Genomic DNA, 13,953 nt, shown 5'->3' with positions numbered 1-13,953 from the left:
GGCACAGGTTTGACGGGCCGAATGGCCTTCTTCCGTGCTGTAACCATTCAAAAAAAATCCTCTAAGCTCCACTGAGTTTCCATGCCCTAGTATTTAGACAAATTGTTACCCTTACTTTCAAATTCCTTGACATCCTCACCACCCCCTGCCCACCTTAGTGATCACCTCCTGTCTTATGTTCCCACATTTACCCTCCAATCCTCTAACAATGGTCTACACCTATTGTCCCTTGCTCCTTCAGCTTTACTACTGGTGGCTACTCATTCAGCCAATATGCTCCTGTCTTCTGGAACTACCTCCCTAAGTTCCCTCCGCCTTGGTACCTCCCTCCCTGCTTTCACAAACCTCCTTGAAACCCTTCTATTTAATTATGGCTTCAGAAATCCCCATCCCAACCCCCTGTTTTCCTTTCACTGCTGTCCACTGTATCTTTTCTTGCTTAATGTAAAGCATTGTGAGATAAATACTTGTGTGTGAGGAACACTATAGAAATGCAAGCTGTTCTCTTCAAAAGGCTGAGCTGCAACATGACTTAAGCTATATAGAAGCTATGTTGCAGTACATGTAATATTAGATGAGATTCTTTAATATATATATTTAGGATCCATAAATTTAATTGGGTTAGAAATACAAACTACTTGTCATACAACCTAATTGAGGCACTTTATTTATTATAAAATGTGGCATTTCTTTATTCTCACAAACATTTTAACATTTATTATTCACAATCTCTCTTTAATTCCTTCCACTGTATTTCAAGAGGGGCAGGTAGGTGAATTGCTACTAGCTATCTGTTAATGTCACGCTGTAACCAGCCACTAGAAAATTCCCAAACACAAAGTGAGCTAATTCAGTCTTTAATTTCCCCCATGTGGAAAAGCAGTTTGCCTCTATTTGACATCACCCACAGGCTGGTCAAGCTTAGAAACATCAACAGGTCAGGAAATCACAAATTTGAATTAACACTCTAGTACAGTATACAGGAACACTAATGTGCTATACCACCACATTGCCCTACAACTTAAGGAATCTATGGGCTGAAATTTATGGTCGGAGGCGTACCTCTGGAGCACACATCCGACCTGAAAAAAAATCCAACCTACCTACTGGCTCCCGGGCTGCAAAGTCTTTGGGTCCTGGGCTTGCAGGCATACACCTGTGTAAAGGCCCACTAGTCCCAGGGACGCAGGCGGTTCGGAAGAGTCCCTGGGATCATGTGGGCCAGATCCTCCAATCAGAATGGAGGATTCCTATTATGCTTATGGGGATTCCATTTACGAATGGAATCCCCATAAGCATATGAGGAATCTGCAAATAAATAAATAATTTACACAACTGAAATAAAAATAAATGTTCCCATTTTCAAAATTAATTAAAAGTCCCTTTATTGAAGTATTTAAAATAAAAATTAAATTTTTTGAAACATAATTTTAAACATTTTAATCTGGGCCAAAATTTACATAAACTAATTTTAAGTGTTTGTGTATTTTTTAAATTTTAATTTAACATTTATATTAACCCTTTCACTGGTAAAAGCAGGCGTAAATGTTTCGAGGGCATTTGCTGGGCAGTAGTTGGGCAAATAGCCCAACTCTGCGCCAGCGAAAGTGTTTTTGGGTCGAAGAGAACCTTGACAGATCGTAAGTTCCAGGTTTTCGCACATGTGGAAATCCGGAACTTGTGGGGCCTTTTACAAGGCTTACGACCGCGTATGCGCATGGAGACTGCGATTTCAGGGCCAACGTGTTCTTGACAACTTGGAAAAATCTGTGATCTAATAGTCAGCTGAACAGTAAGCATTTACTGCACCAAATTTGCTATGTACTAAATTGGTTAATATAGTCCTGTATAATTAGGCTGCAACCACTTTTGATCGGACACCAAATTTGCCGTAGAACATAAGAAATAGGAGCAGGAGTAGGCCATTTGGCCCCTTGAGCCTGCTCCGCCATTCAATAAGATCATGGCTGATCTAGCCTTATTTGGCTACTAACCAAAGGAATATGATTATTTAAATGCTCAATAAAAGAGTCAAGTGCCAAAGTGACACCTAAGCACAGGGAAACCAAGACCTGACCTACAAGACCTGATCAAGACCTGATCTACAAGACCACGTCATTAGGCACTCTCATAACACTTAACTGTTGCCGCAGGTCCAGTACAACCCCAGTTGCACTATGTATGCACAATTCTAATGTAATACAGCAAAGTGATTTAAAAACTCAGAGTTTTCCACAAGTAATTAAGACCTACCTCTGAGAGATGGTGCCCCATGCACCATGCTTGTTTGTAAGGATGTTGAGAATCTTCTGCTTTAACTGATTGGCTGTAACATGATCTCGATGCTTCGCAGCACTAATGAGATGGTCACACATCTTCTCTTCTTCTCTTCTATCCGCTGTATATTGAGCACATTGGGACTGTTGATGAAAATTAAAAGGGCGGACTCAATAGAAGCAAAAAAACATTATCATGACTGGTAGCAACAACTTAAAACTCTTTCACAAAATAAGTAACGTAGCAAAACAATTAAATATGTCAAACCACAGAGAATGCAACCCAAATCTTACATGAGCAGAATCAAATCAATGTAGTGAAGTCTCAGTTGTTATCAATACAAGACCTAAAGTATGGTAACCTGACAGTCCAAATTGGTAATGCAGTGCAATTATTTTTAAAAGATATGTTGCTTTTTGCAGTAGGAAATGAGAGAGACTCTTACAACAAATACTCAAAGGATAAAATGCAGATAAGATGCAATTTTTCTCAGCAGAGAAACTGAAGATTAATTATAATTGGCAAAAAATCATGATAAGCTCAGTATTTTTAAAACTACCTAGAGAGTGAGAGATAAAGGAAGTATTATTAGTCTTTTAAATTGTAAGATATTTATCCATTACAGCCATGAAAATGAATATTAAAACCCAGTCTGATATATTAACAGCCAGTTACGAGTCTGAATACTCGGAACAGCTCCAATGGCCATACTGCTTGTCCCAACCAATTCAAATTTTTTTTCTGGGGGGCATAGGGGTTTGTGCTCATCAAATTGAGGGATGCCGGTGCTGAAGTAGGAAACCATTTTCATTTTTTTTCAATTTCATGTTAGTATAAGCATTTTCTAAAGTGACGTTTTCCACAAGTTAGATTCACAGAGAAGCCCTTTCCTCCATCTTAACAATATACCTTAACGCTCAACCTTAGAAGAGCACTCCCTACTGTACCAGTGAAAATTTTACTACATTCAATACATTCCACTGATCTTGCAGATTGAGACTGATTTAGTGCCAAATAATGTAGCAAAATATAATTTTATGCTATGGATTCATGTCCACTTGCAATTAGTTTGAGGTTGTGCAAACTTAGTTCATTTGGTACCATTGCAACCATCAGTTCACTTAAGATTTAAACCTGTATCAGAGAGGTGAAAGGGCTGCACCACACAGTTCCTTTAGACTAATATTTGAAATAAGATAGAATGATTACACTGTCCACAAATATTTTTATACTTATTTTCTGAAGATTGGAAGAGTCAGTGAAGATGTACAGCGCAGGACTTTCATAAGTTTATTAAACTTCAATAAATTTGACATATAATTTCCATTGAATAGTTCTGCAAAAATAAGTGCATGCCCGCTTTACATTGCAGATTTATATAACTTTAATATAATAAACCGTCACTAATCTGTAGGGTTCAACAGCCGTAATTATGATTATAAACTATGTTACTAAACAACTTATTGCCGTCTGAGTATATACAACAACAACAACTTGTATTTATATAGCACCTTTAACATAGTAAAACGTCCCAAGGCGCTGCACAGGAGCATTTTAAGACAAAAAATATATAAGAAATTAATGTAAACCATTTTCACAAACATTATTTAATTAGAGTGAGCTTGGCAAACAAAGACCAGTGCAACTAGTTCATTGATTATCTCCCAAAACGACATCTTAGCTGATTATATTTTTATACCCGCTTTTATATCAATGTTTACAGTAAGCTAGTAATTTAGATACATTTTTTAAATTTCCTTTTGTTGGTTGATTATTGTGGAGAAGAGAGGTAAATGAAAACAATGGGAGTATATGTGTGGATGCAGAAAATATCCTGACCCTGAGGCAATAAGATTTTTTCTGTCTCTTACACTTCCATGGCTAATCAGTGGAACTAGGTCCATGTTGCAATGCGATTCAGAATATCTAATCTCTCTGTGGATTATACAGGAAACTTTGTGCTATCCGGCACCGACGGGACCGAGCTGTTGCCGTTCCCTCAAAACTGCCGGTCACTCCAGCTCTAATGTTGAAGCATACGGAGGTTTTCATCTCCGTATCTGACAACAAACACTGTTGCTTAGCAACAGCTTCTAAACAGTCGGCAAGCATCTCTGTAGTGTCTCTAGCTGAAGCTGTTGCTTAGCTACAGACCTTGCAGAGCTTGACTGTTGAGAAAAAAGCAACGAAAAGAAAAAAAACGGCTCCTGATTTTTGCCGGTGGCTTGAGCTTGCCGGACATTTAGCCTCCGGATAACACAAAGTTTCCTGTACACCAAACTTTCCTAAAAAGGACAGGTATAGAGTTATTTACCACAAATATAGTTCTGTTAAATGCACTAGATTATTAACCGCATGTGGTTTGACATGTCCCCAGTATGCAGTACATTAGTAATGGTACTGTTCTAGCAACCCAGAGGTCATGAGTTCAAATCCCACCATGGCAAGTCGTGAAATGGAATTTAATAATTTGTGGTAATTTGTGAATTGGCACCATAGAAAAAACATAACCATGAAAGTCGCCAATTGTTATTAAAACCCACTGGCTCACTAATGTTCTTTGGGAAAGGGAACCGGCTACCCCTCCTTGGTCTGGCCTACACATGAATCCAGCCGCACCGTATTTGTTTGACTTTTGATTGCTCTCGTGCTAATTAAGGATTGGTAGTAAATGCTGCCTTGCCCATATCCCAAGAACAAAAGTAAAAAATAAATTACACATCAGGAAATGACAAAAAGTTACTTTTTTGAAGGAAAAGCCTTTGAAATAATTGGATTAATAAAATTTCTGATTATATGCCTATATCTCACATGCTGTTTCCAATTGCTAATATATCTCTAATCTGTTGCAAAAATTATTCTAGTAGTACTACTGTTCACAACAGTTGTGACAAATTAAAAAGATCAAGTGCAAGGGGAAAGACAGACATGTCCCAATAAAAAAAAGTACAGATATGTTACAAGGTTGCACACCAACAAGTATGAAAATGTTGCAATACAACATTGGTGGCGCAGCACATTTGTAGAATGATGTAAAAAGCCTGGTTTTCTGCTTCTGTGCTTACCAGCACACAATTTTCCCCCAATTAAAGCGCATGGGCTGAAAATCATGGGCGCATAAATGGAAAACCCAGCTGGATATATCAAGACAATGTCAACCATAAATTTCTAAATTTCAGTCTGAATGGGAAGAAGGGAAAATACAGAAGAGAATCAGCCTGTGTCACTCAACCATGAATAATGAATAGGTCAGAGGGCAGCTGCACAGCCTCACTGTCTCAGTCAGGGAATGGTACTCGATATAAAAACATCGACCGAACCAAAATATGTAAATTTACAATATGGTGGAGGGTAATGAAAACATATAATAAACCATTTAACTTGAATTGGATCTTAGCTTTTGGTCACATGGCCAGCAGGCAAACTAAGTAACCACAGTGTTTCCCCCCCACCCCCCCAGGAAAAAGGGAGACAGACAGAGAAAGGTGGAGAGAGAGAAATGGGAATAGAGAGAGAAAAAGGGGAATAGAGAGAAAGGGGGAGAGAGAAAGACAAGAAAAAATAACTGAGCCTGCTGCACAAAACAGTACTTCCTGCTGGCCAGTCATGTTGTGGCACTGACAGCTTATGTGGGGATGTTAATGGTTAAGGGCATCCATCCTTTATCCTAACCCAAGATGGGGAAAGAAGTTAAATTATGAAACTGACACATTTTGGAAGCACAAACTAAATATCTAACATCTTTTAGATACAATTGCTATTTTGAAGTTCATGCTTGCCTCTTATAATTCTCAGTATCTGCTGGACATTTTCTTACTGAAGCCATATTAATGGTTTTTTAAATATGGGCATCATACCAATGGAAACATCTTAACTTACATTACATATGAAGTGAGACAGGTTTGAGAAAGCATTGTTTGGGAATAATGCTAATGTCCAGAATCTCATTTGCTAACTGACATTGAAAGATAATTGAATCTTTCCATTTTATATCAAGTTCTGTCAGTTCTTGTATCTCAACATTTTCTTCAAATAACAGATAACTCAATCTAATACTGTCATCTTGGGTTACAGTGTACCAAACTGATAAATATCATATCTGCTATTTATCTGTTTTATGCTGTGAAGCTGCACACGGGCACAGGTTGATCATTAATACATTTTATCTTACTTCTAAAATCTTTCATCTAACACCTAATAATAAAGTTGCAGTGAACACCTTCCATTTGACAAGTGTTTACTGTCAACCTCCTGACAAAATGAAGCAAAGGTTATGTTTATTTTTTAGTGACAACTGCTATCTCTGAGTCCTGCACTTTATCAGTTAGGGCAAAGATCAAAAGACCTAGTGCATCAAGCTGTAGGTTTAAGGAAGCTGTTGTGGCCAGATAAGAACCTCATCAAAACTGAAATGCCAAATTCACCTTTCGTCCACAAGGTGCATGTTTGTCACCTTTGACAAACTAACAGTACAATGATTTAGAGATGAGCAAAAGGTTCCAATTTGATGGGACCTCTGCAGCCCAGACCAATTGCATGCTGCAATATTTTGTGTTCTCAGAAGTTACTCTCATTTTTTAGTAAAATATACCAAATAACTCAAAGTAACTATTTCAAGATGCAGTTCACAAGCAAATACAGACAGTGCTTTTATTTTGATGTCTGAACAACAATTTTTTCTGTACAATATTTTTTTTCTCCAAATATACATTAGAATGAACATATCAAACAAAGCAATGAAACTGTTTTCATTTTGTGTTCTCACGTGTATCCAGGCAAAATATTGATCTCAGTTTATGCACTATATATTTGATATTGATTACTATGTGTGCCTCTTTCAATCTGGATTTCTCCAAATCTCCTTGTTGTTTATCAAATCAAATCAACTTTTATTGTCATTGTTAGTGCACAAGTGCAGTACAACGAAATGTAGGCTTGCGGCTCCCGAGAGTGTACATTTAGATTAAGACATTTAAACATTCAACATACATTTGGCTTGTAATACATTAACATAAACATAACCATAATAAAGTGCATTGGCAGATGTGCAGGCTTTAGAGTTTATTTGTGGAGTTCAGTAGGATGACAGCCCTGGGAAAGAAGCTGTTCCTAAATCTGGTCGTACGGGTGCGAATGCATCTGAAGCGTCTCCCAGATGGCAGGAGGGCGAACAGACTGTGGCTGGGGTGGGTAGGGTCTTTGATGATGGACCGTGACCTCCGTAGACAGCGTTTCTGGTATATGTGCTCTATGGTCGGTAGCCGGGTGCCGGTAATGCGTTGGGCAGTTTTGACTACCCGCTGCAGGGCTTTCCGGTCATAGTAGCTACAGCTGCCATACCATACTGTGATAGAGTTTGTCAGGATGCTCTCTATTGTGCAGCGGTAAAAGTTAGAGAGGATCAGGGGTGACAGGTTACATCCCTTCAGCCTCCTTAGGAAATATAGGCGCTGCTGGGCCTTCTTCACCAGAGAGTAGGTATTGAGGGACCAGGAGAGGTCTTCCATGATGTGGACTCCGAAGAACTTAAAGCTGTCCACCCTTTCCACCACAGCCCCATTGATGTGGATGGGGGTGTGACTTCCGCCTTTAGACTTCCTGAAGTCCACAATGATTTCTTTGGTTTTCTTGATGTTAAGGGCCAGGTTGTTATCGGCGTTATCTTTCTTGCTTTCAGTCTCTCTGCCCTCCCAGATGTCTTCTAAACATTATTTGCTTTTATTCTATTTTACGTTTGCTCCTTTGCTTATATTCTACTTTTTCTTTCTGTTCCTGCAATTTTTATCTCTGATCCTTCCCTTCCATGCTTCTGTCTGTGACATTTCACTTTGGTTTTTCTCCCTGCCTTAGGCTGATTCTCCCTCATTTGCTACGCACTCTGGTCACCATATTTAATTATTCGGTATCCTCTGGCACCCTGCAGCTAGCCAGGAGTTGACCAACGCTGCCACTCTAATTTTTAAAATAAAACTCACTGCTTTCTACCTCTGAAATACGCTACCTTCAGTATGTATTTCCAAAATTGCCATTTAGTCAATTTCTTTTACTATCATTTCAACATTTAGAGAATTTTCACCTGTCAGGCATCCCAATAGCTGTGCTCAAAACCTCACAGAAGTGATATGTTTCATGAATTGTTCTTATATCAATCTTGCTATGGAAACTTCTGTATAGATGAAAACAGAGGGCAGATCATAAGTGATTTTAAAAGTGATTTTTCAAGTAGAAGCATGCAGCACTTCCTAGTACTGAATTTAATTTAAAGGCACATCATATTTTTTTTAAATTCTTTTCGATGTTCTTTGATTCCCTTCTCCTTTACTGAGGGCATTGACTCCCTGCTGGGAGATGGCACCATGGGCCCAAGTTGGCCTTCAGTACCTCAATCAAGTGGCTATTCTTCATGAGTGAACACAGACAGTGACTATCGACAGGGTACTGAATTGCAGGGTAGCAGCGGGATCATAGCTGACCATGTGTTCTTACAACATGCATCATTAGATAGTAATCAAGAGCAGGAACATTGGATGATATTCCCCTCCTGAACCTAGAACCTCTGCAGTCAACTGTAGCACTCTCATCCCTGCAGCTAGCATTGGTTAACCCAGTACAGCCTGGGAAAGAATCAATGATAATAATAATAATCAACTTTATTGTCATTGTTAGTGCACAAGTGCAGTACAACGAAATGTAGGCTTGCGGCTCCCGAGAGTGTACATTTTGATTAAGACATTTAACATTCAACATTCATTTGGCTTGTAATACATAAACATAAACATAATAAAGTGCATTGGCAGATGTGCAGGCTTTAGAGTTTATTTGTAGAGTTCAGTCCCTGGTCTACATGGCTCAGTTGCTCACTACCTTAACTAGTTAAGCCAGCAGCAGAATGTTAACAGCAAAATTAAAATTGCAGCAGTGCAAGAAGATAATTTGGTTCAACTCATGCAATTCAAACAAACTTGAAAAAATTGCAACATAATTCTTTGACAACTGCTATCACAGTCCTCAAAGGCGTATGTAAAATTTGTAATGTTAAATATTTTAAGTAAAGCACCATTTTCAATTAAAATACAATCAGAGCTTTAGTATCTCCACCTACAGTTCAGAGCAGCAAGTCCAGTGTTTTTCTTTTACTATTCTGTAAGCCATTTTCAAACTCTGATCTAAATTAAAGTGGTCATTCTGGAGTCTACTTTGATTATGGATACAAGTCCCAGTAACTACCAAACTACTTATTCTCTCTTATTTGAATAAGGTTAACAATGTAGCAGAAATCTTCTATTGGGTAGCATGCTCCTTCAAGATACGCCAAGTTCATGGCTGAGTACGAGGCAGTAAAATAATACTCCAATAGTGCAGCCTACGCCCATCACTTTATGACCTCTGCATCATCCTCTACATTTCCTTTCTTTAGCTCTTAGCCCTTCATAGCTGACATTGCTGAACTTGAGCAGTGGACGTATACCTGCAGAAAATTAACAGAAATGACAAAGTCTCACAATATTTGTTACTGGGCTGGCTACTCAGGAACTCAGGCTGCGATTTTGCCGGCACTCAGAGGGTGGGTTTGGAGGCGGGTCATAGGTTAAAATCGTTTTGATTGACGGCAGGTTGTGATCTCGCCTCCAAACAGCTTTCCCAAGTGTCGGGTCCCCGATTTGTGAATGGACTTGACACCTAGCGGCGGGAAGAGGATTAAAGGCAATTACCTGCCTATTAACAGGTAGTTGCCAGTAGTTGTCAGCCTATTTTTGAATTTTGCCGCTTCTGGCTCGTGTTTCCCGACATCCGGACACCACGCCAGGTAAGTGTGGCACATTGTGAGTCTGCTGTAATGTTTCTGGATTGATGACAGCTACAGAAGTGGTGTGAAGGATCCAATGTTGCACATGGTGAGTCTCAGAGGAAAGAAAATGTTGGAGTCCAACTCGAATATGAGCAGAGCCTTTGTGGAGTCATTGGCGCATGAGCGCATCTCCTCGGAAAGGTTGGCTACCTCCGTGGAAGCGATGTCTACCTCCATGGTATCGATGGCTGCCTCTCTGCAGACGATGGCCAGGGCCATGGAGGAGATAAGTTGCCAGAGTGTTGAAAACATGGTCAATGTTCAGAATAGACTGACGTCTCTGGAGAAGCGATGGCCAGCTATTGATCGGAGAGACCAGAGCTTCATGGAAGTCCTTAGCAGTAGGACTGCCAGTGCAGACACGGGTCCTCATTGTCCCCCTGATGTGCAGCAAGGTGCTCTCAAGGTGGGGCTGACCCATCAGAGGGATGTTGGTGGCAGAGAACAAGGAAGTTGGGCTCCTGTCCAAGCACTCACACTTCTATGCCACTGCGTGCCCTCGGTCAGAGCCCCACCAGAGTCCTCACCCAACTGAGATGGGCATCTCAGCCCCTGCACAGCCACAGGAGGAGCAGTCTTTTGTCGAGCCCTCACAGGCTTGCAAATCCAGAGGACGCCCGCCAAAGGTGCTCAAGCAGGAGCAGCATGAAAGTGAGCAGGGAGCCTCCACTTCTGCTGAAGCCACAGGGGAAGCACCACGTAGGAGCATGCGTAAGAGGAAGATAAAGCACAATTAGTCACTTGGGTGTTTTTTTGTGTTTAATAATTAATTGCCATTCCTTTGTGAATGTATTAAACTCTGGTGATGGCAAACTGTTGACGTTATGGCCTTTTTGATTTCGGTTTTGGAAGTTCCACATTGTAGCCTCAGCAAGACTTGCTTGGTCAGGTTGGTGGTCAGAGTGAGAGGAAGCCAGAGAGTCATGTCCATTGTGCATCTTGTGCTAAGAAGGAGCCAAGCACATGTGCTAGAATGGGCAGCCTAAGCAAATCTGGCCAAGATTAGTGCATCCCTTGCATTGCGGCCAGCAATGTGCTTGCGTGGTGCTGCTGCTGCTGCTGGTTGATCTGCCTCCGCTCGGTCCTCCTCCTCCTGCTCCTCCTCCTCTTCATCTGAGGAGGCTATGTACTGAGCCACTTGCTCCTCAGGAAGCTGCAAGCCACGATGCTGTGCAATGTTATGCAGCGCACAGCAGACCACGACCATTCTGGAGACCCTGGCTGCTAAGTACTGCAGGGCTCCACCTGATCAGTCAAGGCATCTGAATCGCGTCTTCAGCAAGCCGATGGTTTATTCAATGATGGACTTGGTCGAAATGTGGCTGGCGTTGTAGCGCTCCTCAGCTTCGTTCGCTGGCCTCCTGATCAGCGTCATTAGCCACGTCTTCAGGGGGTAGCCCTTGTCTCTAAGTAGCCATCTGTTAAGTTGGTTTGGCGGCTGGAAGTGTGGAGGCACACTAGACTGCCGCAGGATGAATGAGTCATGGCAACTGCCACAGTACTTGGCGCAAACATGCAAAATCTCCTTTTTGTGGTTACACACCAGCTGTACATTGAGGGAGTGGAAGCGGTTGACAAAAATAGCTGGGTTGGGATGGGGTGCCCTCAGGGCCATATGTGTGCAGTCCATGATACCCTGTACAATTGGCAAGCCTGCCATATTTGAGAAACCAATAGCACGTGCGGTTATACTTGCATGATCCATTGAAAAGTTGATATAATTGTGGGCCTTTGCAAAGAGGGCATCGGTAAACTGCGTGATGCAACTGTGGGCGGCCGACTGGGAGATGCCGCTGATGTCTGCTGATGATCCCTGGAAGGAGCCTGAAGTAAAAAAGTTGAGTGCGGTGGTGACTTTGACAACCACTGGTAAGGGGTGTCCACCAGATCCTCTGGGCTCCAGGTGTTGGTGCAGCATTGCGCAGATGTCTCCGACAACCTCTCGCGAAAGTCTCAGCCTCCTTTGGCACTGCTGCTCACTCACGTTGAGGAAGCTCATCCTCTGTCTGTAAACCCTGAGAAGAGGGTATCTCCTGTGGCAATGTGCTGCCATGCGTTGGCACCTTCTGCCCTGTTCACCATCAGGTAGGTGAGCAGCAGGTTGGCGCTCCTGCTGCTGTTCTGCCACTGCCGTGGCTGCTCCTCGTCCGAATCTGAGGTCCACGATGAAAGGAAATAAATGTTTCCCATGCTGCTGGTAGATACCTCCGTTGGGGAAGCACTAAGTCCAAGTGGGGAGAGGGTTTTCCCAGGAGGTACCAAAGTAGACAGATCTCAGCTGCACCACCTCCGACTTCAGTAGGCCTGGAAAAAGTGCTCAAAGACCTGTGGGGAAAAAGTTCTGCCACCCGCAACTTATCCCTGTTGAAAGCTCCGTTTTTATGGTGGAGCTGCAGCTGTGAGGAGGCCAGCCACTTGTCAACCCGCCAGGATTAGCTGGCGTGGTTTAGCAGCAGCGTGCAACACGCTGAAAAAGTAGTAAAATAACAAAGGCCTGGCAAAATAGGATTAGAAAGGACCTTAACCGCTTGTTAAGGGTCTTAACTGCCTATCCTGACTCATGGAGGCGGGACCGAATCGCACCCATGAAGCCCGCCTCCGGCAAAATTGCGCGGAGACAGGTTCCGAACCCGCCCTCAATTTTTGCGTTTTTCCCAACTGTCCCACCTCCAAACCCGCCTCCTCAGGGCTGGGAAAATCGCCCCCTTAAAGTGGGAGGAGGCTCATGTGAAGTATAAACACTGGCATAGACCAGTTGGACCGAATGATGTTTCTCTGCTGTAGATTCTAAGTCATTTTTTGTAATATTATTTTAGCACAAATACTGATGTACAGAGCAATGAAGTAACAATGAAAGCATGCTGGGAGTTGCATGCAAGTATTGCTTGTTTAAACAGGCTCTCACTGTATTTTCAAATCACACGTACCTTTTTATAGAAGGAAAATATTAGTACGCCGGTGGTGGAGGGAGTGAATGTTTAAGGTGTGGATGGGGTGCCAATCAAGCGGGCTGCTTTGTCCTGGATGGTGTTGAGCTTCTTGAGTGTTGTTGGAGCTGCACTCATCCAGGCACGTGGAGAGTATTCCATCACACTCCTTACTTGTGCCTTGTAGATGGTGGAAAGGCTTTGGGGAGTCAGGAGGTGAGACACTCACTGCAGAATACCTAGCTTTTGACCTGCTCTTGTTGCCACAGTATTTATGTGGCTGGTCCAGTTAAGTTTCTGGTTAATGGTGACCCCCAGGATGTTGATAGTGGGGAATTTGGCGATGGTAATGGCATTGAATGTCAAGGGGAGGTGGTTAGAGTCTCGCTTGTTGGAGATAGTCATTGCCTGGCAATTCTGTGGCACGAATGTTACCTGCCACTTTTCAGCCCAAGCATGAACGTCGTCCAGGTCTTGTTGCATGCAGGCATGGACTGCTTCATTATCTGTGGATGCCCAGTTTTGAGCTGCTAGATCTGTTCTGAATCTATCCCATTTAGCACGGTGGTAGTGCCACACAACACGATGGAGGGTGTTCTCAGTGTGAAGACGGGACTTCGTCTCCACAATGAGTGTGCGGTGGTCACTGCTGCCAATGCTGTCATGGACAGATGCATCTGCGACAGGTAGATTCTCGGTCAGTAGTGGTGCTACCGAGCCACTCTTGGTGATGGACATTGAAGTCCCCCACCCAGAGTACATTCTGTCCCCTTGCTACTCTTAGTGCTTCTTCCAAGTGGTGTTCAACATGGAGGAGTATTGATTCATCAGCTGAGGGAGGGCAGTAGGTGGTAATCAGCAGGAGGTTTCCTTGCCCATGCTTGACGCGAAGCTATGAGA

The 13,953-nt window shown here is 42.3% G+C and overlaps 1 protein-coding gene across 3 annotated transcripts in view; it reads right to left on the bottom strand.

Annotated features, from left to right (window-relative positions):
• Positions 1-13,953, bottom strand: part of LOC147111942 (neurobeachin-like) — a 1,011,877-nt gene that overhangs the window by 432,469 nt on the left and 565,455 nt on the right. For all 3 annotated transcript variants that reach the window (XM_085999351.1, XM_085999350.1, XM_085999349.1), the window contains one exon: positions 2,254-2,420. In XM_085999351.1, the coding sequence (XP_085855477.1) occupies positions 2,254-2,420 (167 nt within the window). The remainder of the gene's footprint in view (positions 1-2,253; positions 2,421-13,953) is intronic.

This window comes from Somniosus microcephalus, chromosome 10, assembly GCF_052327205.1.
Source record: "Somniosus microcephalus isolate GS21.2 chromosome 10, FLI_Smic_1.0, whole genome shotgun sequence".
Taxonomy (NCBI): Eukaryota; Metazoa; Chordata; class Chondrichthyes; order Squaliformes; family Somniosidae; genus Somniosus; species Somniosus microcephalus.
This window is presented reverse-complemented; position numbering and strand designations above follow the sequence as displayed.